The sequence below is a fragment of the Scyliorhinus canicula genome, chromosome 16 (assembly GCF_902713615.1).
Source record: "Scyliorhinus canicula chromosome 16, sScyCan1.1, whole genome shotgun sequence".
NCBI lineage: Eukaryota > Metazoa > Chordata > Chondrichthyes > Carcharhiniformes > Scyliorhinidae > Scyliorhinus > Scyliorhinus canicula.
The window spans coordinates 25154168-25180760 of NC_052161.1; the positions used below are offsets into that span (position 1 = coordinate 25154168).

At 46.7% G+C, this 26593-nt stretch overlaps 1 protein-coding gene across 7 annotated transcripts in view; it reads left to right on the forward strand.

Moving 5' to 3' along the window:
* ablim1b (actin binding LIM protein 1b) overlaps nucleotides 1–26593 on the forward strand; it is a 408263-nt gene that overhangs the window by 132008 nt on the left and 249662 nt on the right. For 4 of the 7 annotated variants that reach the window (XM_038773461.1, XM_038773463.1, XM_038773462.1 and 1 more), the window contains exon 1: nucleotides 5104–5229. The exons of 1 other annotated variant lie outside the window; for it this stretch is intronic. In XM_038773461.1, the coding sequence (XP_038629389.1) occupies nucleotides 5139–5229 (91 nt within the window). In that variant the 5' untranslated portion in view covers nucleotides 5104–5138. Of the gene's footprint in view, nucleotides 1–5100; nucleotides 5230–24568; nucleotides 24807–26593 lie in introns of those variants that run through there. 2 more of the 7 variants (XM_038773458.1, XM_038773459.1) reach the window with 2 other exon arrangements.

The window sequence follows — 26593 nt, forward strand, 5'->3', positions numbered from 1 at the left end:
TGCTTCAGTGGAGAACTCAGTGGTGTTGTGCTATTTGAGGTGCCTACCTTTCACTGTAATAATAAGATGAAGCTAAACATAAATTTACAATTTAAAGTACAGCTGAGGGGTTCTCCTGGCGCCCTGGTTGTAATTTATCCTTCGTGCGGTACTGTTGAAACAGGTCATCTGGTCATTTATCTCATTGCTGTTTGCAAGATCTCAATATTTTAAATTGGTTGCTGTCTTTCCTGAAATTACAATTGTAACTACACTTTAGAAACATTTCACTAACAGCAAGGTGGAACATCCTGAGGACAGAAGGGTGCTACAGAAATGCAAGTTCCTTCTTTACTGTGAGCCCCTGACACTATCAATGATGTTCTATCTATTACTTCATTGGCCATCTCATAAACATTTCTGCACTCAGCACTGAATGTGAAGCGGAAAATTGCATACGTGACTTACGTTACTGTCTAGTTGACCTTTTATTTTGTGTATCGTAATTTAAGAAAAGAACAAAGTCTATTCTTGCGTGAACTTTGTTCCCTTTCCATACTACTTTTCTAGCCAGTATGCATAAATGATAGATGCCACATCAGTCCACTCTGGACCAACAGCAAAGTGATGGAAAGTGATGTCGACAGTGCTATCATGCAGCACTTACTCAGTGCTGGCCACTCACTCAGGGCCCCTCACCTCATTACAGCTTTACTTCAAACATACATACAAGAGCTGAATTCAGTGGGGAGTTGAGAATGACTGCACTTGAGATCAAGGCAGCATTTGACCAAATGTGGCACCTAGAAAAACTGGAGTCAATGGGAATCAGGGAGAGAAACTCCCATTTGGATTGGATTTGTTTATTGTCACGTATACCGAGGTACAGTGAAAAGTATTTTTCTGCAAGCAGCTCAACAGATCATTCAGTACATGGAAGAAAATACATGAAAATACATAATAGGGCAACACAAGATATACAATGTAACTACATAAGCATTGGCATCGGTTGAAGCATACAGGGTGGAGTGTTAATGAGGTCAGTCAATAAGAGGGTCATTTAGGAGTCTGGTGACAGTGGGGAACAAGCTGTTTTTGAGTCCGTTTGTGCGTGTTCTCAGACTTCTGAATCTCCTGCCCGATGGAAGAAGTTGGAAAAGTGCGTAAGCCGGGTGGGAGGGATCCTTGATTATGCTGCCCGCTTTCCCCAGGCAGCGGGAGGTGTAGATGGAGTCAATGGATGGGAGGCAGGTTCGTGTGATGGACTGGGCGGTATTCATGACTCTCTGAAGTTCCTTGCGGTCCTGGGCCGAGCAGTTGCCATACCAGGCTATGATGCAGCCCGATAGGATGCTTTCTATAGTGCATCTGTAAAAGTTGGGAAGGGTTAATGTGGACATGCCGAATTTCCTTAGTTTCCTGAGGAAGTATAGGTGCTGTTGTACTTTCTTGGTGATAGCGTCGACGTGAGTGGACCAGGATAGATTTTTGGTGATGTGCACCCCTAGGAATTTGAAACTTCTAACCATCTCCACCTCGGCTCCGTTGATGCTGACAGGTGTGTGTACAGTACTTTGCTTCCTGAAGTCGATGACCAGCTCTTTAGTTTTGCTGGCATTGAGGGAGAGATTGTTGTCGTTACACCACTCCACTAGGTTCTCTATCTCCCTCCTGTATTCGGACTCGTCATTATTTGAGATCCGGCCCACTATGGTCGTATCGTCAGCAAACTTGTAGATGGAGTTAGAACCAAGTTTTGCCATGCAGTCGTGTGTGTACAGGGAGTAGAGTAGGGGGCTAAGTATGAAGCCTTGCGGGGCACCGGTACTGAGGAGTCATAACCAACAAAAATGAAGATGGTTCTGCTGTTGGAGATCAATCATCTCTGTTCCAGGACATCACTGCAGGGTAGCGTCCTAAGCCCAACCATCTTTAGCTGCTTCATCAATTACCTTCCTTCCATCATCAGGTGAGAATGGGGATTTTTGCTGATGATTGCATGATGTTCAGCACCATCCATGACTCCTCAGATACTGAAGCATTTTGTGTCCATATGCAGCAAGACCTTGGGCTGAGAAGTGGAAATGAGCAATCATGCTACACAAGTGAAAGGTGTTGACCATCCCCATCAAGAGAGAATCTACTCATCACCCTTTGAAATTCAATGGCATTACCATCGCCGAATCCCTCATTATCAACATCCTGGGGGGGTTACCATTGAGCAGAAACTAAAATGGATGAACCATATAAATACTGTGGGTACAAGAGCAGGTCAGAGGCTTGGAATTTTGTGGCAAGCAATTTACCTCCTGACTCCCAAAGTCTGTCTACCGTCTAAAAGACACAAGTCAGGAATCTGATGGAATAGTCCCCACTTGCCTGGCTAAGTGCAACTCAAAAAACACCAGGTCGCTCAACACCATCCAGGACAAAGCAACCCACTTGACTGGCACCCCATTAACCACCTTCAACTTTCACTCTCTCCACAACTGACACATTGTGACAAAAGTGTGTACCATCTAAAAGATGCATGGCAGAAACTCACTATGGCTCCTTTGACATCGCCTTCCAAGCTTGAGACCTCTACCATCCAGAAGGACAAGGGCAACAGATCCATGGCAACACCACCAGCTGCAAATTCCCCTCCAAGTCACACACCATCCTGACCTGGAAATACATCAGAGTTCCTCCGCTGTTGCTGGGTCAATATCCCAGAACTCCCTTCCGAATTGCACTGTGGATATTCCTTCAACACATGGACAGCAGTGGTTCATAAAGACAGTTCACCACCCCCATTTCAAGGGCAATTAGGGATGGGCAATAAATGCTGGTCTAGCCAGTGACGTCTGCATCCCTTGAATGAGTTAAGGAACTAATCGTCTATTGATCAACAACCTCGGCATTTCATGTTGTATTTTTATTTGCTGTTACTCCTCTTGTTGTAGGGGGCCAGTTAGTTCAATGGCTAGCATGTTGTTCAGATTGATGCTGATCCAGGCTTCAATTCCAGTTGAGTTAGACTTGGGACTTGCCTCCTTACCTGCCCCATGCTTGTTGCAGAGTGATACCTCTCATGTAATACAACCAATTGCTTCTCTCTAACAGAGATGCCTATGGTCCCTTGTGGACTCTGACTAATTATCTACCTACCCAACTGCAGTTATGCGTTCAAATCATTGTAAGAACTGATCACTGTCCAATGAGTTCCAGTACCAGTTGGGGGAAGGTTGACTGTCCCTCCTGTCTATCTCACTCTAAATTAAGCCTGACACCTGTTCCTTAACGTTCAAGCCTGATTGAGTTACAAATACAGCTGTTGCCACAGACAAAAAGGAAATGAGTGATTTCAAAAACTACAATGATAATAAAATAACACAGGATTATGTCCATACTACCAATGGCTTGGTATAATCTTCCTTTAATTCTCACTTCCATGATGGGCAGGACGGGAAACTAGGCCTGGCACCCGTTTTTGGAGTGTTATGAGTGCCTTCAGAACCCCACAATGGCATCTGTAGCACGCCTGCCGACCTTTGGGCATATTGTGTTAGACGCAAAATTGGTGAAAGCCCTTAAGCGCTTGGATGTACATGGAGCAGATAGACCAGGACCTCAATCAGTGTATAATTAAAATTTGATGCCAGTGGTACCATTTTGGAGCTCACCATTCCTGCCTCTCTTAATCTCGTGTCCAGCAGCAAGGAGGATCCACCCGTTAGCGTTATTCAAAATGATCATCAACTACCTGAAGGTTACTTGCTAGTCGATTCCTTCTCACTCATCGTTACCTTGATTCTTCAAGTATTTAGTGCTTTCTCTAGTTCTTACAAGTTGCAAAAGTTGACTGGGAATGGTGTGACAGATACTGACAATGCTTTTGCTAACTTAAAGTCTTATGCGCAAACTAATTACTTCCGGATATGGGTGCTTGAGTAAGCACTGGCTTGGAATACAGAATGACTTGGAGAATGAACAGAGGTCATGTAGAGCAGTACAAGCTGCTGGAAGAAGGAGGAGGAGAAAGGCTCTCAGCAGGAAGCCATACCTACCTATGATGCCCATGGAGAATGAATTGTTAACTCTGGGATAATTGACAAATTTTCATTGAAAATGTATGCATTTGCTTTTCTTTCATGCGAACTGACACTTTCAACTGTTTTCATGGCAACAATTGTGCTAATTCTGCTTCTAATAATATCCCACTATTAGGAAGCATTGTTTGTGGTCTACGAGCTTTGCATAGGCCAAATTCTTAAGTTAGTTCTGACAACATTACTGATAGCTGCCATGTGAGTATCACATTATATGTTCTCACAGCACCTCTTTTTTTTAACGTTAATTGAAGGTTTACAATGTCAGTACATGCAATAGCAGTTGTCACTCCATCTATTAACTCATCATAATGCATGCTGCATTTTCCAATCCGTTGACATGTTATGTGAGATTCATAGTGCGACAATAGGACTCATTTAAAACCTGCACTTCACATACAACTGGAAGCAATAAAAAACAGGCCGACAAGAACACTGTTTATACGCTGGTTCTCAGCGTCACCTAATCAATCGCTCATAATTAAAAATATAACAATGTACTGAGTTTTGTAGAGTGAATAACCCTGAGAGATTCCACATACCATGTTTCATTACCAAACCTGATGAGTCTATTAGCAATTGAAAGGTGGTTTTGAACCATTACACTTTTTCAGAGCATGGTTCAAGATCCGTAATGCACTCTTTGGGCGGGTGAATGAATCAGATTCCATAGAACAATTTAAAAGACAATTGGACAGGGTGCTCGAAAAGCAGGATTATGGGGAGAGTAAAAAAACTGGAGATTCGGAACTATCCTGGGCAACTAAACTAAACTGGGCAAAGAACAATGAATGGCCAAATAGTCACTTCTGAGCTGTAACACTCTCTTAGCTTCTTAAATAGTGAAAGAATAATCTTGATTGAAAATGCAGTTGACAATGTTTCAACGGTTGCAATCTGTTGAAACTTCACATGACTCGGCTTCCTGTTTGTTTAATTGTGAAATACAATTCTTTGCTCCTTTCGCAGTACAATAGCTGGTAATTTCACTCAGGAAACCTGGTACTGTAACAATGGTATGAATTCATTCCAACCTCTCTCTCCACATGAGCTTTTTTCCATTTCCATATGGAGAATGTTGATCTTAAACATACCATGGGGGAGATGTCAAGCCGAGATGACAGTTACTTCCTTGAAGGGAAGATGGGAGAATTGGAAGGTAAAAGTTATAGTTTTTCATAACTATTAGATTGTTTTTTGACATTCTACAGGGCATGTAAAGGCTGGAATTATAGTACAACTATTTACTGCTAAAGATGTTGGAAGCGGGTACAGAGACCCCCATTGTTGCATAAATTCATGCAAACTCACCCCTAGCTGTAATTTACAAGCTCCTGGCTGTTGAGACTGCTGACAGTATTCTGCAAATGCTCTGAGGGCTTCTGGTCATGTGGAAATCCACCCAGCCCAACCATCTGGAAACCCTAATTTCCCAGCATACTCAACAAGGGGATGGGCATGGCCATGCTGAATCACCAGCTCACCAGGTGCTGACACTCCTCAGCGCACTCCTCAGAAGCGCAGCCCACTGCAGAGGAAGCAGGGGATTAGCAATTCTCACACCAAACATAGGATACATGCAGCGTTGGCGCTGTGACACGCCCTGCCACACAGCTCTTGGACTAAAAGCCTCACCAGTGACACTATTAGCTAGCCCACCCCCGAGGATCATGAAATGTCTCCAGGCCCTGCCTGTCCACCACATCCCTGATCCAATCCATCCTGCCCCCAGGTAGCAAACCTGACCAGCTCCCTGTCACAACCTGTGTGTAAAACCCAGGCTCCACGTCTAAGTTTGCAGGTACAGCAGGCAGTAAAGAAGGCAAATGGTATGTTGGCCTTCATAGCGAGAGGATTTGAGTACGGGAAGAGGGATGTTTTACTACCATTATATAGAACATTGGTGAGGTCACACCTGGCGTGTTCAATGCAGTTTTGGTTTCCTTATCTAAGGAAGGATGTTCTTGCTATGGAGGGAGTGCAAGGAAGGTTTACCAGGCTGATTCCTGGGATGGCGGGACTGTCAGATGAGGAAAGACTAAATCGGTTAGGATTATATTCGTTGGAGTTTAGAAGACTGAAGAGGGATCTCATAGAAATTTATAACATTCTAACAGGATTAGACAGGGTAGATTGAGAAAGAATGTTCCCGATTCTGGGGGAGTCCAGCACTAGGGATCATAGTTTGCGGATAAGAGGTAAACCTTTTGGGACTGAGGTGAGGAGAAATTTCTTCATCCCGACAGTTGTGAATCTGTGGAATTCACTACCACAGAAAGTAATTGAGGTAAAAACATTGTGTAATTTCAAGAAGGAATTAGATACTCTTGGGGCTGAAGGGATCAAGGGATACAGCGGGGGCTGAAGGGATCAAGGGATACAGCGGGAAGTCAGGATCAGGGTTGAACTTGATGATTAGCCATGATCATAATGAATGGTGGAGCAGGTTCGAAGGGCTGAATGGTCTACTCGTGCTTCTATTTTTTATGTATGTTTCCTTATAACACTACAGCTAAGATTCCAGAAACGCACATATCACTCGCTCACCACCATCTGTGAGACCTGCCCACATATCAGGCCCTTAGTATGGAGACGAATGACCACACAGCTAGTTGCCACCCTCCTTCTGGGATAGCACAAGGCTCACCCAGTGAGGAGACCCATGTGGGCCACAGTGGGACAGGGGCCATATAGCCAACGCTAAAATCGATTGCAGCAGCTACCAGTACCCCAGCTGGCAGGGAAGGGTGGTGAGGATAGAAGTTCCCCACATCACAGACCACGTGCCAGTCATTGATGGGGACAGGGGTGCAGTGCAAACGACATCATCTTAAAGTGGCCAGAGGAAGGGTGCAGGGTGGGGGGGAGCTAGAAGATGTTGAAGGTGGCACAGCAGCACACAGAGTGACCATGTAACCTGGTGGCATTGGAATGTCAAAGGAATCCCTCACTTTGCTGACATTCTTTGACTCTTTCCCCCTCTCCCTGACAAAACATAGATTTTGGATTACAGCCAGCGATGCTCACCCTCCACATGACTGCTGCAGCCGTTGTGGATGCATGGTGGTGAGAGTGCCAGGGCCAGCCCAACAAGGACCCTGCACAAGAAGAGCCTGCACCAGAAGAGCAGGTGCCAGCCGGTGAAGTTCAAATGCCGGGCGTCCAACAGGCTGAGGAGGGGTTGCAGAGGAGGCGCCGCACCAGGCCGTGCGTCAGCGCCTGTCCTTTGAGGAGCTGTGGTCCGCGTGAACTGTCAACAGCGTCGGCTCACCAGGGCGACTCTGCGGCAGCTGTGTAAAATGGTGGCACATCTTGTACCACAGGGGGTATGGAGGAAGGGACCTGTTCCCATTGACCGTCAAGCTGAAAGCCTCACATTTATGCCTCTGGGTCATTCCAGGTCTCGACTGGGGGACGGGACCTGTATGGGATCTTGCAAACATCCAGGCACGGGTACATTTGAGTTGTCACGGTTGCTCTGTGCACCCGAGCAGCACCTTCAACTTGGACCAGGCCCAGACAGCAGGATTTATTACTATCACTGGCAAGCCCCAGGCCCGGGGGGGGGGGGGGAATCGATGGCCCTTCGAGCACCATGGGGTGCCCTTCATCAATAGGAAAGAAGGGCATGCAAGGGGTGGCAGGCTGAACTGATGCCGGGGGCTGGTGCTCACCCTTACGGCTCGATGGAAGTCTTTGGTCTTCTTCCTGCGGTCCTCCTGGTCATGCTATGAACTGCCTTCCAGACAGCATTGGTGACCCTGCTGCTGGTCCTCCGACCCCCCAAGAGTGAACTGGATGTCCCGTCCCACCTCCATGGCGTGTAGACGCCTGGCCAGGGCGGCATCCCCGCAGCATGGAGGAGCTCTGCATGGTGCCATGCTTGTGTGCTTACTGGGAGTGAGTGTGAGGGGGTGTTTAAAAGTAGCTCCTCCTTGTTAGCAGAGAGTTGCTGGGCACGAGTCTGGCAAATCAACTGGCGAGCCGGGCAGTACCGGCCTGAAGCTCGTGGGTCACTTTTGGCACTATGTGCCGTTAAATACAGGCCGCGATCTCACCGACGCGCCCATCAAGAAACACCCAGGAACTCGCACCCAAAATAGCACTCTGAACTTTTACCATTATATCGTGCCCGTAAAATCACTGACTAGAAACAATGACATCTTTGAATCTTAAGATAAAAGCATAAATGTGAGGATCTGGTGATGGATAACTTGCCCCATCATAACACAGTGCATCTCCATCTTTCATCTCCATATATCATTACATTATTTATTGCTTTTCCGCAACTCTTTTCAAATGTATTTTCCAGGATGGAGATAACTAGAGAATAATAACTGTTTGTCATTGGAACAAGCTACCATCTCTTCTCATGTGTTCAGTCATATTGGGCAATAGATCGGGTTGTATCAAACTGTCAGCATCTTGTCAGGAGTTCGCTGTTGATAATTACTCAGAAGTCGATGCACCTCAATACCTAGCTAAGGTCCATTTTATTTCACATGGTGATTCATCTTCGCATCTGCAAAACACCAGGAAAAGCAATCACCACACTGCTGCTAAACCGCGTCACTTAAATATGTGCCATCTGGGGTTGCATCGTATATCAGCAGATAATACAATTGAAACGAGGATTGAATTCAAGACATAAATCACTTTATTTACAATGGGTTTTATGGTTACGTGTAAGCAATAGCTTCCAATTATTTGAAAAAGAATTTTTAATCAGTTCATTTGATCCGACTTATTTCGCTGCAGCTTTTAACTTATTTTATTTTGATCCTCTTAGGCCGATTTCAAAATCTTTCACAAAATAAATATGTATTGTCCTGCATTTTTAAAATGATTTCACTCATGTTTTAAATCTTTCCAAATCTTTAAACTCTGTAATTTGACCTTCGTTATGTTTTTCTTCCTACGCTTTACTATGCTGTTCTCAACTGACGAGCCACAGTGTCTCCAGTCAGAAATTCTAATTATACCTTTGAAATATTCTGCAGGCTCACTGTCTCTCACCATTGTATATTTCTTCTCATTCTCTCTCTTTCGCCCCCCCCCCCCCCAACTCGCATCGCTTCCCTTCTGAAAACGGTGACATCGTGCTTGCGTATGGTTCCAATGGGTCCTCACAGCCAATAATTCCTTGGCGTCCTCGTGCATCAGTCGCTGAAAGTAAGTGCGCAGGTACAGCAGTCAGTAAAGAAGGCAAATGGTATGTTGGTCTTCGTAGCGAGAGGAATTGAGTATAGGAATCGGGATGTTTTACTACAGTTGTATAGGGCATTGATGAGGCCACACCTGAAGAATTGTGTGCAGTTTTGGTGTCCTTATCACATATAATTTACAGTGCAGAAGGCCATTGGGCCCATCAGGTCTGCACCGGCCCTTGGAAAGAGTACCCCACTTAAGCCCACACTTCCAACCCATCCCCGTAACCCCACCCAACCTTTTTGGCCACATTGGACACTGAGGGCAATTGAGCATGGCCAATCAACCGAAGATTTGCTGCCTGTCTCCTAACTCATACTAAGTTCCTTCCACCAATCACCCTTATAACATATGTTGGCCCATTTTTAAAATTCTTGCCCTGGTTTACAAATTCATCTATATCTCTATAACCTCTTCTGGTCCTACAGCTCTCTGAGATCTTGACATTTTTCCAATTTCTATCCTTTTACTCATTCCTGATTTTATTTGCTGTAACATTCATTGCTGTGCCTTATCCAGAGCTCATGAGCCCTGGAATGCCCTCCTTATGTCTCTCCACCTCTACTTTTTTACTTCTTTGTTAAGATGCTCTTTGAGGCCTTCGTCTTTGACCAAACTGTCTTATTGGGCAGAATGTTATGCTCCCTCAAGACTTGTTCAAGGTGGGGGAGGGAGAGCATAAAATTGATTGGATGTGATTCAACCCCCCCCCCCCCCCCCCCGCCGAGAATCCGCCCGCCCAAACCCAGGCACAATTTCAAACTTGGGCGGGCAGGGCTTCGGACAGGATTCTTGCCCTTTAACCTATTAAGGCCCTTTAGTGGCCACAATATTGATGCTGATGAGAGCAGATGTGGGTAGGTTGGGAAAGTGACAATAAAACTTATCTCCATCCCAGGTGGGAAGTGAAGGGTTGCCTCATCTGAAGGCCCCTCAGAGTTGAGGTGCCCTCCCTACCGGGACATTTGAGTTCCGGAACCCCCTCCTCTTGGCCTACACCCCTATGTCACAATCACCCTTCTCCTGGCATACCCACCCCCTCCACCAGGGTGTCTCCTACCCTTCTCCCACCGAGACCTCTCAGACTTGCCTTTGCAATGGTCCCAGGACTTAGTTCCAGGCTGAGCGCTGCCATACTACTTCTGGCCACTGTAGTGCTATGCCTGAAGAACTGTCAGCCAATCTGATTGGCACACAATTCCCAAGGGCGGGACTTCCTTCCAAGGATGGTTGCAAGTTCTGACCGCTGCCAATCATTGCTGAAGTGAGCATCAAATAGCGATGGGAGGTTGAGAATTGACGGTTGCTTGTTACACATTGATGCTTGGGATGGCGGCCGGCGATTGTTCTCCATCCTTAAAATTCTACCCATTAGCTCTGTATGTGGTTTGGTATCAAATTTTGTTTGCCCATTGGGTGGCACAGTAGCACAGTGGTTAGTGCTGTTGGCTCACAGCACCAGGGACCCGGATTCGACCCGGAGTTTGAACTTTCTCCCCATGTCTGTGGTGGGTTTCCTCCGGGTGCTCTGGTTTCCTCCCACAGTCCAAAGATGTGCAGGTTAGGTGGATTGGATGTGTTAAATTGCTCCTTCAGGTGGAGTTGCAGAAATAGGGTGGGGATTGGATCTGGATAGGGTGGTGTTTTGAAGGCTCGGTGCAGACTTGATGTACCAAATTGCATCCTTCTGCACTGGAGGGATTCTATGATTGTTCCTCTGAAGCACCTTGGGACGTTTATTGCATTAATAGTGCAATTTGTTATCATTAGAACATAGAACATAGAACAGTACAGCACAGAACAGGCCCTTCGGCCCTCGATGTTGTGCCGAGCAATGATCACCCTACTTAAACCCACGTAACCCGTATACCCGTAATCCAACAATCCCCCCATTAACCTTACACTACGGGCAATTTAGCATGGCCAATCCACCTAACCCGCACATCTTTGGACTGTGGGAGGAAACCGGAGCACCCGGAGGAAACCCACGCACACACAGGGAGGACGTGCAGACTCCACACAGACAGTGACCCAGCCGGGAATCGAACCTGGGACCCTGGAGCTGTAAAGCATTGATGCTAACCACCATGCTACCGTGAGGCCCCCCTGCATGTCTCATTATCATATCATGCTGTGTGTTGACTCAGCAAGACATTTCTTAAGAGAATATATTTATTAGAAGATATTTTACATGCTGATAGATCCATAGATGTTTAATAAAGAGTTTCTGAGTGTGAATTATTATCATCTTCAATGTATGCACATGGAAAATGAAACCAAATAAAATCTGCAATAAAGTCAAAGGTCACATCTGAGATTTTGCAGGTTATGTACAGATAACTAACAGTAGCTGCTTTGGGTTTGTGACATGACTTATATACTCGTAGTCAGTTGCTTCCTGTTAATTCCGTTGCTTATGTGAAATTATACTTTAAACCTCTTGAAAGAATACAGTTTGATCTTGGAGGAAAACAGAAAAGGATGGAAAATCTCAGCAGCTCTGGCAGCATCTGGGGAAAGCAAAACTGAATTAATGTTTCGAGTCTGTATAACTCTTCTTCAGAGTTTAAGAGAGGGCGAACTGTGATGGACTTATACTGTTTAAGAGGGGGTGGAGCAAATTAAAAGACAGGTATAGGTGGAAGCTAGGGAGAGATTTGACAAAGGTGTCATGAAACAAATGACAAAGAAGTATTAATGATAGAATTGAAGACTAAAGAGGGTGCTGATAGTGGCATAAAGGCACATCATCTGCTGGTTCACCTGAGAGTTGTTGAAATGCTGCAGGAGAGATGTGAATGCCAGACAGGCCAGATTTACAATCTTTCGCTTGGAATAAATTGAGTGATACAACTCACTTCAGAGCTGATCAGCAGATTGCAGCATCTCTAATTAGGTTCATCAGATTGACAGTAGCTCTGCTGTGCGTCAATAGACGGGAGCTTTATATCTTCATACTCTTGGCTCTCTACTGTCTGTTTGAAGTGGAGACATGCACGTATAATTAGTGACAAATAAAAGAGTTGGCCTCAAAAGCAGATCACAGTTTCCAATACCATTTCCTGCAGTTGTTGATGAAAGGAGACTTGAGTGTTGACAGGCATTTGTTTGTCATTTTTTTTCCATAATAATCTGCAAAATTAATGTGAAATGCGTTTGTACAATGACACTAGTGTCAAAGTTTGGAAGAATAATTCAGAATTATTTTGCGATGGATTTAAACAGGTTATGTTATGCGATTCTGGTCATAAACCAAGGATTGGCATCTAGCCTAACAGAATCATCTTAGTAGTCAATGAACAATGGTTAACTTCAGAATCGGTAGCAGTGAATGTGGGATCATTCTGAAAGATGCACAATGACTTCTTAAAATGGGTGATGGGGGCACGCTGGCTAGGCCAGCATTTATTGACTACCCCCAGTTGCCCCTGAGAAGGTGGTGGTGAACTGCCTTCTGGAACTGCTGAAGTCCACTCCCACAATACAGTTGTTGGGGGGAGGGGGAGGGGGGGGGGCAGTTTTAGGATTGTGACCCAGTGATGGTGAAGGAACGGTGATATATTTCCAAGTCAGGATGGTGAGTGACTTGGAGGGGAACCTCCAGGTGGTGGTGTTCCCAGGCATCTGCCTTGTCCTGCCGGTAATGGTCATGGGTTTACAAGGAGGGGGAATCAAAATAGAGATTACAGATTGAGCAAAACTTTCTTTCTGTGAGATATTGGGCCTGCATTTTATAATTAATTTTTATATCCATTTACCTATTAACCAAGCCTATCTATTGGTATGATTTCCATTTTCTACTTTGGAATTTAAAATTACTACCAGACCGTAAGACCAGGGGTATGATCCAGTGACCACACTGATCCCGGGGTCCTACCTGGCTTACAATGCCTCGCTAGATCCAACGCAATCTCACAAGCCGTTGTGATGTAAATCCTGCCCACTCTTTGGAAAATCTGCATATTAGAGCAAGACAGCTAGTCTCACTCTAATGTGCAGATTCCGGAGGTACCTGAGGTGTCCTTTGACTCAGAGACCTTGGGTGAGTGTGGTTCAGACTGGTCCCCAAAAATGGGGACACAGGGGGATGTCTCCCAGGGGATCGGAAGCCCCCAGCTGAATGCCCTTTGGACAGGGTGGTGCCCTGGCACTGCTGGTGCCACCTGGGCACCTTGACAATGCCAACCTAGGACCAAACTGATTTCACTTTGCATCGAGGTATTAAAAAAAAGAGTCTGCATCTGACTCCTGCCTCTAAAGATCCCATGGCACTGTCATGAAGAAGAGCAGGATGCTTCTTCCTGGAGTCCCAGTCAGTATTTATTCTTCAATCAACAGCGCACTAACAGACTAGCTGATCATTATGTTGTTGCTGGTCGTGAAACCTTATTGTGCACAAATTGGTTGTTGTATTTCCTACATTACAGCAATGATTACACTTGGAAAGTACTTCATTCGTTGTAAAGCACTTTGAACATCCATAGGTTTTGAAAAGTGCTATTTAATTGCAAGACTCTATTTCTTTGATATGGGGACATTTACCATGAACACTGGATGCTAAAAGCTGAATTGCTCAACCCAAAATATGATAGCAATAAATAGTCTTTATGGGTGGAATCTTCCACTCTGGAGATTAAGTGTGGCGGCTGGTGAGAAAGTCAACATGGTTCCTGAACCATGGGTTGACTGAACACGTGCAATCTTATGCTTTTCAGCTCATTAAATATGCACCAGCAAGGAGCTCGAGAGAAAGCTAGTCAGAAATATAAATACAGATAGTAAGAGCTTCTATTAAAATTTCAAAAATAAAAGTGAGCCTTGGTTCTATAGAAAGTGAGTCTGGGGAATTGATAATGGGAAACAAGGAGTTGGCAGATGAATTGAACAGGTATTTTGTATCAGTCTTCACAGGAGAGGATACAACATCCCACGAGCAGTTATAATCCAGGAAATGGAAGGGAGGGAGAAACTCAGGAAAATTACAGTCATCAGAGAAATGGTACGGAGAAGATTGTTGGAGCTGCAGTCAGACAAGAGCCTGGGTCTGCTAGATTTCATCCTCGCATCTGAAAAGAAGTGTGTAGCGAAATAGTTGGGCCATTGGTTTTCATTTTCTAAAGCTTCCTGGATTCAGGGAAGGTCCCATTAGATTGGAAGATAGCAAATGCAACTCCATTGTTCAAAAAGGGAGAGAAATAGACAGTGGGATAATACAGGCTGGTTAGCTTAACATCTGTTTTAGGGAAAATGTTCTAAGCAATTCTTTAATAAGTTAGAGCAGGTCGGTAGGATAAGCGCAAGGTAATCAGATGGAGTCACAATGATTTTGTGAAAGGTGTGGTGGTGGTATGACTAGGTGCGCTGCCATTGGTGCAGAGCACTGGTTTCCCATTGGCTCTGGCTGGTCATGTGCCTCTCGGCTGAGACTAGTCATGTGACTGCTCACCAATTGGTCGATAGGCAAGTAGACCCAGCCTCCAAGGCAGGGTATAAGTACCCAGAGGTCCCGGCGGTCGGCCTTTCACTGTAGTCGACCACCGGGCTAACATCTAGCTGAGTAACGCCGAAGGGGACCCGAAGGAAGTGGAAAAGCCGGCCGGCTGCTTCAAAAGCAGTATAGAGGCGGTCTTCCGGGCGGATAGGGAGCTGGTGGTAGGCAGATTTTAGGTTGACCGTGGAGAATACGCGGTATTGCGCGATCCGGTTGAGGAGAGGAGTTACGCATCGAGCTGTGTGGAGCGGTTTATGGTCTGGCTGTAATCCACGACTATCCGTTTCTTTTACCCGGACCGGACTATCACCACTTGTGCCCTCCAGGGGCTGTTGGTAGCCTCGATGACCCCCTCTTTCAATAAACGCTGGACCTCTGACTTGATGAAAGTCATATCTTCAGCACTGTACCGCCGGCTCCTGGTGGCGACGGGCTTACAGTCGGGGGTGAGGTACGCGAATAGTAAGGGGGGTGCAACTTCCAGTGTTGCGAGGCTGCATATCGTTGAGGGGGGCAAGGGCCTGCCGAACCTCAGGGTCAGGCTTCGGTGGCTACATTGGAAATCCAGGCCGAGCAGTGGGGGGGGGGGGGGGGGGGGGGGGCCAGAGGTGAAGGAGGATGTTCAGCTTAAAACGGGTGTATTTGGCCCCCTGGATTGCGAGATTCGCAATACAGTACCCCTTGATTTGGACCGAATTGGACCCAGAGGCGAGGGCGATGGTTTGGGATGCGGGATAGGTGCGCAGGGAGCAGCGTCTTACCGTTTCTGGGTGCACGAAACTCTCCGTGCTCCCAGAGTCGAAAAGGCAGGGAGTGTCGCGCCCGTTGATTTGGACAAACATCATGGAGTTCCGCAGGTGCTTTGGCCGCGACTGTTCGAGGGTGATTGCTCCCAGCCATGGGTAGTCTGAGTCTTCTGCCGAGTCGGAGTCACAAAATGGCCGTCCCCGTCGGTCGCACGTGTCAGGTTTAGAAGATGGCCACCACCAAGATGGCCACCCCCATGACTCGCACGAGGCCGGTGAAGTGTCAGAAAGGGGCGTGTCCGGTTGGCGTAGCCGCGTTGAGGGGCCTGCGAGCTCGATTTTTGGGCCTGTTGGGCTTTTTGTTTCTGAGCCTTGGGCCTTGACAGGCAGACCTTCGCAAAATGCCCCTTCTTTCCACAGTCGCTACAGGTCGCCGAATGGGCCGGGCAGCGCTGTCGTAGATGCTGGCCCTGCCCACAGAAAAGGCACGGTGTGCCCCCGGTCTGGGTGGGTTGCAGGCCCGTGGCGTAGCCGAGTCTGGGGAAGGCCGAAAGGGGCTCGTAGGGTCCGCAGGATACGTGCCGAGCGTCTGGTAGGCCACCTCGACGGAGGTGGCGAGCGTTACCGTTTCCTGCAGATCTTTTGCCCCGTTTTCTAGGAGTCGCTGCCTAATATAGTTCGATCGGATTCCAGACACATAGGCGTCGCGAATGTGTAGGTTCATGTGGACCTCCGCGGTCACATCTTGATGGTTACAGTTTCTAGCGAGCATGGTGAGCTTTTCCAAGTACTCGTCCAGCGATTCCCTTGAGTGCTGCCGGCGAGTAGAGAGCAGATGCCGTGCATGTACCTCATTGATGGATTTTACGAAACGCTTCCTCAGAATCTTGATCGCCACACTGTAGTTAGTCGCCTTCTCGATCAGGCTGGAGATTCTGTGGCTCACCTGGGCGTGGAGTAGGCGCAGCTTGCGGGGCTCGACGACGGGGTCTGGCGAGGAGTCCAGGTAGGCCTCAAAACACCGAAGCCAGTGTTCAAAAATTTCTTTGGTTTCCGGCATACGTGCGTCCAGGTTGTGCTTTTCTGGCTTGAGGCTGCTATCCATCCTATCGTAATCTGTTTATTAAATTGATATACCCTCAATTATGACACACGAGAATGTACTCATGAAACAAAGGCTTTAATAAACAGAACTTCGCCAGCCGGAGAGATGAGTTTCTCACTGAGCGCCGCCCACAGGACGTCACCTTATATCTGGCCCCTGGGAGGTGGAGCCAGAGGCGGAGTCCCCTGGGGTTCCAAACCCAGGCTTAAAGGGACATTACATGCATGATCTTAAAGGTACATTACCCATTCATCACAGCCAATTAATGAGTCAGCTGCAGGTTGTCGAGCAGTTTCTATGCCTTAATCCATTGTTCACCTTTGGAGTTAGATGGTATCTATTCGCGCCTCTGCAGATATAATGAATTCTGATGGTTCTCCCTTTGTTGGAAGCCCAGACTGGGGAGATGGATCACCTGCTGGCCCTTGGTTTTGGTAATTGTAAATGCGTCCTCACAATGAGAGATACAAGATTCTACAAGGAAGTGGCTTTAGTCCTGTACCTGCTGTTGGAAAGTTCGAGAAGCTGCAGCTAACTTGTGAATCACATGACCTGTAGCAGCGCACCTTTTGGTTCCCGGAAAATCCACTTTTTAAATAACCAAACAGCAAGATTTGATTGAAACACTTGATTGGAGCAGTTAGGCTCACTTAAATATGTCTGCGTTAGAGTGTCCCAAAGCCTGGGATTGATTGGCTGTGCCTGGGAGACCTTGCCATGGTTCCCACAAACATGCACCAGACGTAATGGCACTTGGGGGGCGGGGGGCGGGGGTCGGGGTCTGTCAGGCGATCGGAAGCCTCCAGGTGCTCGGGCTCTGTGAAGGGTGGTAACCTGGCATCCCTGATGCTGACTAGGCACCGGCATCCTGGCAGTGCCACCATGGCATTGTCACTCTGGCATTTCCAGGGTGCCCAGGTGGCACTCAGGGTGCCAGGTTGGCAGTGCCAGTTTGCCCAAGCCAGGAATCGGGCCTGGGATTCTCTGCCCTTATGAGGGGGGGCTCAACGACCCCCAAATTGGTAAATTGGGGCAATGGGGTCGATCCGATGGTGGCGGTGGGGGATTGAGAGATTGTGGCGGCATTTAAAAATAAGCACATCAGTGCAGGAAATTCTGCTAAGTGCAGCCTCAGCGGGGCGTTTCTCACTGGGGCCTGAAACAAACCCAGAGTCCTGTTTGTTAGTGGGGTCGTTCTCGGCACTACCAATGCCGAGGAGCTTTCCGTTAAACAAACCCAAAACGGGGCACTTTTTTTCCATTAAACCGAGCCCACGCACAAATTTTCAATCTCCCATTTTTTTTCTTATCATGTCCTCACCTGTCCTTTTCTTATAGAAGGAGCTTCTTCAATCTGACCAGGCCAATTCTGGTGATGAGGGTTGACGACCCTCTAGTATTGGCCTGGAATTGAAAATCAATCTCCAGTACATTGCTGTGCGCAACCCTGCAGAACAATCCTCACAGCATTGACAAAAATTGTTTTTCTAATTTTCTCTGAACATTTCTCTTCGCCAGGTATGGAAAGATTGAAAATGGGAATGAAAAAGAAAAGACTATTTGGCCGACAGTCAAGCATCGTGTGATTGGGTCTTTTTGTTTCCCAATTGGCTGAGGAAGAATTGGGAGTGTTGGTTCGCGATTGGCTGGAGCGATGGGGGAAGTCATGTGATGGAACCTCCAGAAATACATTCAATCACACTTGGCACCCCTCCCGGCGACAGACCACACCCGAAATATTACCCTACCTTTTTTCTTCAGCTCAGTCTTTAATTTAGCTTTTCAGTTTTTGATAACCCGCACGAGGATCATGAGGAATCACTTATTAGTCTTCCCGTGGGGCTCGTTGGGGATGAATTCCCATGACAACAGGCGGAGGTCCACCCAGCTGGGACTCATTATCGAACCTTTTAAATACTATCCCAGACCCAGACTGAGAGCTCTGGCCTGGGACACTGGTGTTGGATACCCCGGGTGCGGCTTGACTTTTGAGTTGGAATATATTTGATTTAACCTTTATCTTCGTGCTTCCTGGAATACTGAGCTGTACTTAGAGTTTTCTTTTTGACTTCTGGGTTTACGCAGCTCGTTAATCTGTTCAAACTTTGGTGAATCACAGATGCTTTCTTGACAAGTGACCCAAACCGAGTACATCATTAAATCCTGGATGATGAAAGCCTGGAAATACTTCAGTTGCCCTTTAATTCCGAGTCTTTTTCATGAGTGGTTGCGATGCAGCACATTGCTTATCATTAGCTGGATGGGCAGTTGCATGATTTTGAATCTTTTCATTCAGTTCAGCTTATTCACTGTGAATCCATTTTAACCCTTTGAGCAGTGAATGCTATTTTGTGAAAAGGGGCGAGAAAGAAGGCACTTGCATTTACGTAAGAACTTTCACGACCTCAGCACATCCCAAAGCATTTTACAGACATTGAAATACTTTGGGCAGTCTCGTGCCCATTAGAATATAGGGAAATAATCCAGTCAGGTGGCACATAGCCAGCTCTCACAAAGTATAATATGTTTGCAGAAAGTGTTGGTTGAGGGATGAATTTTGCCCAAGATATCAAGAGATCTCTGCTTTGTTCAAATAGTGCCATGGGATCTTCTCTATCCACTCGCGGCAACAGGCGCTGTTCTCTCAAAAGATAGGCAGAACCTCTGACCTCTTCATCATTACACTGAAGTATCAACCTGCATTATATCATCAAGTCTGTGGAATGTGATTTGAACCTACGACCTTCTGACTCGAGAAGCGAGAATGCTACCATTGTGCCCAGTTGGCACCTGCACAGGTTGCCATCTTGGGCATTGACCATTTTGTTTTGCTTTACTCAGGCATAGCTCCGGTTAAATGTTATTGCGCCTTTGCAAAATGGCATCAATAGATTTTGTACTTGAGCAATAGCGCTGCCCTTTTCAAGTCAGTTTGACGGAGAGTGCCATAACTCAAAGCTTTTAATGGCCAGAGGCAGAACAAGCTTTGTGGCATCTGTCCAAGAACCAGTCTGATATACATCATAAATACCAAGTAGTCAGCTGCAAGTCTGCTGGAAAATAAAATACCTTGGGCTGTAAAGTGTCAAATAAAGGAGAAACTATGCAAGTTACATGGAAGAATCACAAATATTGCCTGAATTCAAGTTCTCTCTTCATATTTCCAATTCTAACACCTGTACTAAGGAACATAGGAGTTAAGTGAGTGGGCAAAATTCGGCAGATGGAGCGTAATGCGGGAATGTGTGAATTTCTCCGCTTTGGGAGGAAGAGTAGAAAAGCTGGATGCCATTTAAATGGAGAGAAAATGCTGAACTCTGTGGTACAGAGGGATCTGGGCGTCCTGCTACATCAGGGGTGGGCAAACTTTTCCGTGCAAGGGCCACATTCAGAAATTCACAAAGGGCCGCATAGTATATTAAGTAAAATAATTACTTCACCCGGTTATGATTCTGGGCGCCCCATATAGAACATAGAACAGTACAGCACAGAACAGGCCCTTCGGCCCTCGACGTTGTGCCGAGCAATGATCACCCTACTCAAGTCAACGTATCCACCCTATACCAGTAAGTAACCCAACAGCCCCCCCCCCCCATTAACCTTAAAAAAAAAATTAAAAAAAAAAAAAAAAAAAATTTTTTAAATTTAAAAAAATTTTTTTTTTTTTTTTTTAAATGACTTGGTGGGCCGCAGAAATACCTTTGGCGGGCCGCATGCGGCCCGCGGGCCGTAGTTTGCCCACCCCTGTGCTACATGAATCGCAACTAGTTCGTAAGCAGATACACTGGCCAGAATTTTCCGGTTGTTGGAATTCCCTCTACCCGCTGGCAGTCTACTCTCACCTGTAGGTTTCCTGGTCACATGGGGTGGCTTCAATGGGAAATTCCATTGACAAGCGGCAGGTGTACTGAAAGCCACCACCAGCAAACGGCACGCCACCGAGAGAAATGCGCCTGGCAACCGTAGAATCTCTTTTTATTTTAAACGCATTTTATTCAAACTTGTATCATAGTAGGTTACAGCAAATAAGCACCCTGGGAAACATTCTTCCCAGTAATCAACTATACAGTTTTGACAGATTTTTCTCCTTCCCCCCCCCCCCCCCCCCCCAATCACCACTCCCCTGCGACGAATAGTTCCTCAAATATGGTCACAAACATCCCCCCCCCCCACATTTTCTCTAAATTCCCAGCTGAACCCCTCAACTCATACTTTATCTTCTCTAACCGCAGGAAGTCATACAGGTCACTCAACCATGCTGCTACCCCCAGTGGCGATGCCGACCGCCACTCCAGCAGAATTCGTCGCCGTGCAATCAGAGAGGCGAAGGCCAAGATATCGGCCTTCCTCCTCTCCAGGAGCTCCGGCTTCTCTGAAACCCCAAATATTGCCACCAAAGGGTCCGGGTCCACTCCCCCCTCCACTATCCTGGCTAAGACCGCGATCACTCCCATTCAGAATCTTCCCAATTTTTCACAACCCCAAAACACGTGCGTATGATTCGCTGGCCCCCGTCCACATCTCTCAAACTCATCTGTAACCCCCTGAAAGAACCCACTCATTCTCGCCCGAGTCTTATGCACCCTTTGCACCATCTTGAACTGTATCAGGCTCATCTTTTCACAAGAGGAGGTCCCATTTACCCTTCGCAGTGCCTCACACCATATGCCCCAATTGATCTCCATTCCCAACTCCGCTTCCCATTACTCCTTGATCTTCACCACCTGCTCACCTCCCTGCTCCCCAACCACTTATATATGTCCCCAATTCTTCCCTCCCCTTCCACATCCGGAAGCAGCAGTCGCTCCAGCAGGGTGCATCCCAGCAATCTAGGGAACCCCTTCCAGAACTTTTGTGCAAAGTCCCTAACCTGATATCTGAACTCACTACCCCTTGGCAGCTCTACCCTCTCCATTAGCTCCTCCAGACTGGCAAACCCTTCCTCCAAATACAAATCCATCACCTTGACCAGCCCCACTTCCCTCCACCTCCTGTATACACTATCCATCCCCCCGGCTCAAACCCATGATTCTCGCACAGCGGCGTTAGCACTGACATCCCTTCCACCCTAAAATGCCTCCTCAGCTGATTCCATATCTTCACCGTGGACTGCACCACTGGGCTCCCTGAATACCTACTCGGAGCCATTGGCAATGCTGCCGTCACCATAGCCCTCAAACTAGACCCCTTACAAGATTCCTCCTCCATCCTAACCCACTCTACCCCTTTTCCTTACCACCATCGCCGCACCGTGTCCACATTCGCCGCCCAATAATAATGAAGCAAGCTTGGCAACGCCAACCCCCCCTGCTGCCTTTGCCTCTGTAGCAGGGTCTTCCCCACCCTTGGCACCTTCCCTGCCCATACAGAGTCAGAGATGATTGTGCCACTTTCCAAAAAAAGGCCTTTGGTATAAAGATTGGGAGAGCCTGAAAGATAAACAAGAACCTCAGCAGAATATTCGCTTTCACCACTTGGACCCTCCCCATCAACGTTAAGTGCAGTGTATCCCACCTCTTAAGATCCTCCCTGGCCTCCTCCAGCAGCTTCGTTAAGTTCCACTCATGGAGCCCCGTCCATTTCCTCGCTACCAGAATCCCCAAGTACCTAAACCTATCCCTCGCTACTGAAAATGGCATCTCCCCTAAATTAGCCCGCGCTGCCAGCTCATTCACCGGGAATATCTCACTTTTCCCTACATTCAGCTTGTATCCCGAGAACCCTCCAAACCTCCCCAACTGGCCCATAATCCTTCCCATACTCTCCAATGGATCCGAAACATACAGCAGGAGGTCATCAGCGTACAGCAACACTCGATGCTCCCTCTGTCCCCTCATTATCCCCTGCCACTCTGCCGACTCCCTGAGAGACATCGCCAATGGCTCTATGGCCAGCGCAAATATCAGCGGCGACAGCAGGTACCCCTGCCTCGTACCCCTGCCTCGTACCCCTGTGTAAGTCAAAGCTTTGTGAGCTCATATCATTCATCCTCACCCTTGCTCTTGGTGCCACATACAGCAACCGCACCCATGCCACAAATCACGGCCCAAACCCAAACCTTCCCAAAACTTCAAACAAGTACCACCACTCCACCCGATCAAATGCTTTCTCCGCGTTCATTGACACCACCATCACCAGAGCTCTCGACGGATTCATCACCACATTCAACAGTCATCTTATATTACTCGGGAGCTGCCTGCCCTTCGCGAAGCCTGTTTGATCTTCTGCAACCACACCAGGGACACAATCCTCCATCCTCCCCGCCAACAACTTAGCCAATACTTTCACATCTGTGTTCAAAAGTGATATGGGCCTATACGACCCACATTCCACCGGATCCTTCCCTTTTTTTGGGATTAGTGTGATTACTGCCTGCTTCATCGTCTCGGGCAACTCCCCCTTCACCAGCGCTTCATTAAATGCCCCCAACAGATGTGGTGCCAGGTCCGCTGCCAATGCCTTAAAACATTCTGCTGGGTACCCATCCGGCCCAGGGGCCTTTAGAGGGAAGTCATTGATGAACATGAAGAAGTAGCTGAAGATGATCAGGCCTCTGAACTCCTGTAATGATGTCCTGGGGCTGAGATGATTGGCCTTCAACATCCACAACCACCTTCCTTTACACCAGATATGGCTCCAACGACTGGAGTGTTTACCCCGATTCCTATTGACTTTGCTAAGCTTTCTTGTCATGAGGTCTGGACTGCATGGTCTTAGTGCAACCCAAACTGAGCATCAATAGGCAGCTTATTGGTGAGTAGGTGCTGCTTGAAAGTACTGTTCCATCGTTCTGCTGATGATTGGGATTGGACTGATGGAGCGTTCATTGGCTGGTTTAGATTTTTCCTGCTTTCTGTGGACAGGGCAAACCTGGCAATTTTCCACTTTGTCAGGCAAATAAAAACTGTACCAGATTCGCACATCTCATTCTATCACACAAGTCTTCAGCACTTTATTTCTGTTTGTGTTCTGTTTTGTTGCCTCGAGTTATGTCTGTTTGGTTTAGTTCTTGTTGTTCTATGTAGCGGTGTGAAGGAAGTGAATGGTTTACAGAGGCTACTTCAGAGTACAGTTAAGAGTCAAGATGGTCGACAGCTTCAAATTCCTAGGTGTGCACATCACTAACAATCTGTCCACCCAAATTGGTGCTACGACCAAGGAAAGTGCAAACTCCACACAACAGTCACCCAGGGCTGGTATTGAACCTGGGTCCCTGGTGCTGTGAGGCAACTGTGCTAACCACTGGGGCACCATGCCACTCCAGTTTCCAACAGGTGCTCCGGTTTCCTCCCACAGTCCAAAGATGTGCAGGTTAGGTGGATTGATCATGCTAAATTTTCCCCTTAATGTCCAATGATGGGGGGCACGCAGGATAGATGGGGTGGCTGGGCGGTGTCGAACTGGTAAGGGTGCTCTTACGGAGGTCGGTGATGACTCAATGGGCCGAATGACCTACTTCTGCACTGTAGGGATTCTATGATATTTGTCCAGGTCGCCGAATTATAATTCCAATAACAAACCATTCGACTGCCATTACCTGGTTGAAGCAAGAGAGGACATTTTGGAGTGATGATTGTGGTAATATATGATAAATTAGGCAAGAAAAGCTGATGTGCATAAGGAGCTTGCATCGCACCATTAGGCCTCACCTTGAGGAGGGCAGAGTCCTGATATTTTCTTTAAAATCCTTAAACAAATATGACGCACACATTACATTCTCTCATGCAAAGGTAACAGCTGTGAAAATGACTCCACCCTCAGCAGTTTTTGTATCTTTTATGGAGGTCAAACATTGAAAATAGCAGCAGTGATGGCAACCCCCCCCCCCCTCCCCCCCCCCTGTGCTTTTCTGATGTCTACTGTTAAAGAATGTGTTGTTGTGTCACTGAAGGGGCAGGACGACAGAGACCAGTGGAATTTGTATTCACTGCACCGCAGCTGTGACTGGTTATTTCAGCAGAGCAGAGTCCACATAGGGAATGCACAGCAATTTCTGACAACCAGTCACTCTCACAGTCTGCTTCAGGCTGTCCGAACCGCTTTGAGGCTGCTGTGCAGCCACAGTGAACTGGAAAATAGGGACATTAACACTGCTGCCTGTGCGAGGAGGGCTCTTAGATCGGAACCCAGTTTTACGGCATGTGTTAGAGCTACTGCTGATGAAATGGTCATGGTGAATGAAAAAGGTACGAACATCATTAATTCCTGTTTTATTTCAGACCATTTTCATTCCAAAAACTGTTATTATTTTGGCATTTAATCATCTGTAAACTTTGTCTTGACAGGTACTGTAAAGCTTTAGCATATTCTTTTTAATTCTGGGCACGGTACATGTTCTAAGCTTGTTTATTAATTATTCTATTTTGTGAATTGTGCTCTTCATTAATGCTTTTGATTTAGGGACCCTCCTTTCTTGAAACATTCCCTCAAGCTCCATTTCTAACTAACAGTAACGATTTCTCGAGAATCACTCATGTTGTGTGCATGTTGCTCAATCAACTTCATCGTTCATATCTAATATATCATAATTCAAACTTACACCTGGAACAAAAAGGATTTACTATTTTGTCTTGTGGTACAATAATGGATCTGTGACGGCGTTGACTGAGTGTGCTAAACTCCCAAAAATAGCATGGAAAATGTAGCTTTGCAGGAACGATTGGAACACCTAGAGGTATCTTCTGTGGTGACATTCAAAATATGTGAAATGTAAAGCTCATTTAGATTACGTTTGTGCTTTTTCAAACAAACAGCTGAACCGACTGAGTCCATTTAATCACACTTTGCTTTGTTGAGAGTTTGGAAGGAATTCCTGGCTGTGGATGGAAGGAAACATGAGATCATGCAGTGCACCTCTGATATTGGAGAGTTTTCAGTGTAGAGATATGCAAGTGGAGAATATTGAATGAGGTGTTAGCTTGGAATCACAATGATCTTACCAGATAAAGGGCATTCAGATTCTGAAAACTAGGCAATTAACTAGTTTTTAAAAATCTTTGACAAAAAATGTTTACCATAGCATTGAATGGAAACACATCAGAGGATCACGCAGTGACATTGAATAGAAGGAGACCATTTGGCCCATCATAATTGTGCTGGCTCTTTGAAAGAGTTGTCAATTTGCCTCATTCCCCTGCCCTTCCCTGATAGCCTGGCAAGTATTTCTTCTGCTATCAGGTTTTTGTTGCGGTAGACATTCATCATTTCATATTCAGGCTGCTTGTCAGAAAATTCCAGAATCTTTTACTTCTTGGATTATCAACCAAGGCCAGAAGACACTGGTGGTTCGTTGGTGGCAGGATTTTCTGCTCCCGCTGGCACCACACCCTTGCCCATGGGTTTCCTGGGGGTGTGGGTTGGCTTCAAAGGGAATTCCCCTTGACGGCGGCGGGAACATAGAATTCCACTGCCAGCCAACGGCACGCCACCTCACGCAGCTGAGAAACACGCAGCGGGAGGCCGGAGAATCATGCCCCAAGTGTCAAAACCCACTGCCATCAGAAACCCAGTTGGCAAAGTAGCAGTCCTTTGTAAATAAGTTCGCTGACTAATTTTGCTTCGTGTCGACCAAACCAACATGAGCAACATCTAGGCAAGCAACAACAACTTGCATTTATATGGCACCTTTAGGGAAATGTGACCTTGACAAAAGCTTGTGGAAGAAAATAGACACCGAATGCCCAATAGAAAGGAGATATTAAGAAAATTGAGCAAAAGTTCAAACTAATCGGTGGATTGTAAAGAGGATCTTAAAACAGGAAAGGGAAGTCAGGAGACAACAGGCAGGCTAATGGAGGCAATTTCAGAGCATGGGCCCAAGTGGCTAAAATACAGGGTGATAAACTGTTCTGACCTCAACAGTTTAACTCCTGGGCTTCATCTGGATAGGCCTAGTTTGATTTACACTCAAAACCGATTGGAAGTGGAAACATGAGCAGAAAGTCGGGTATGAGCAGCCGAGCACCATTGATCA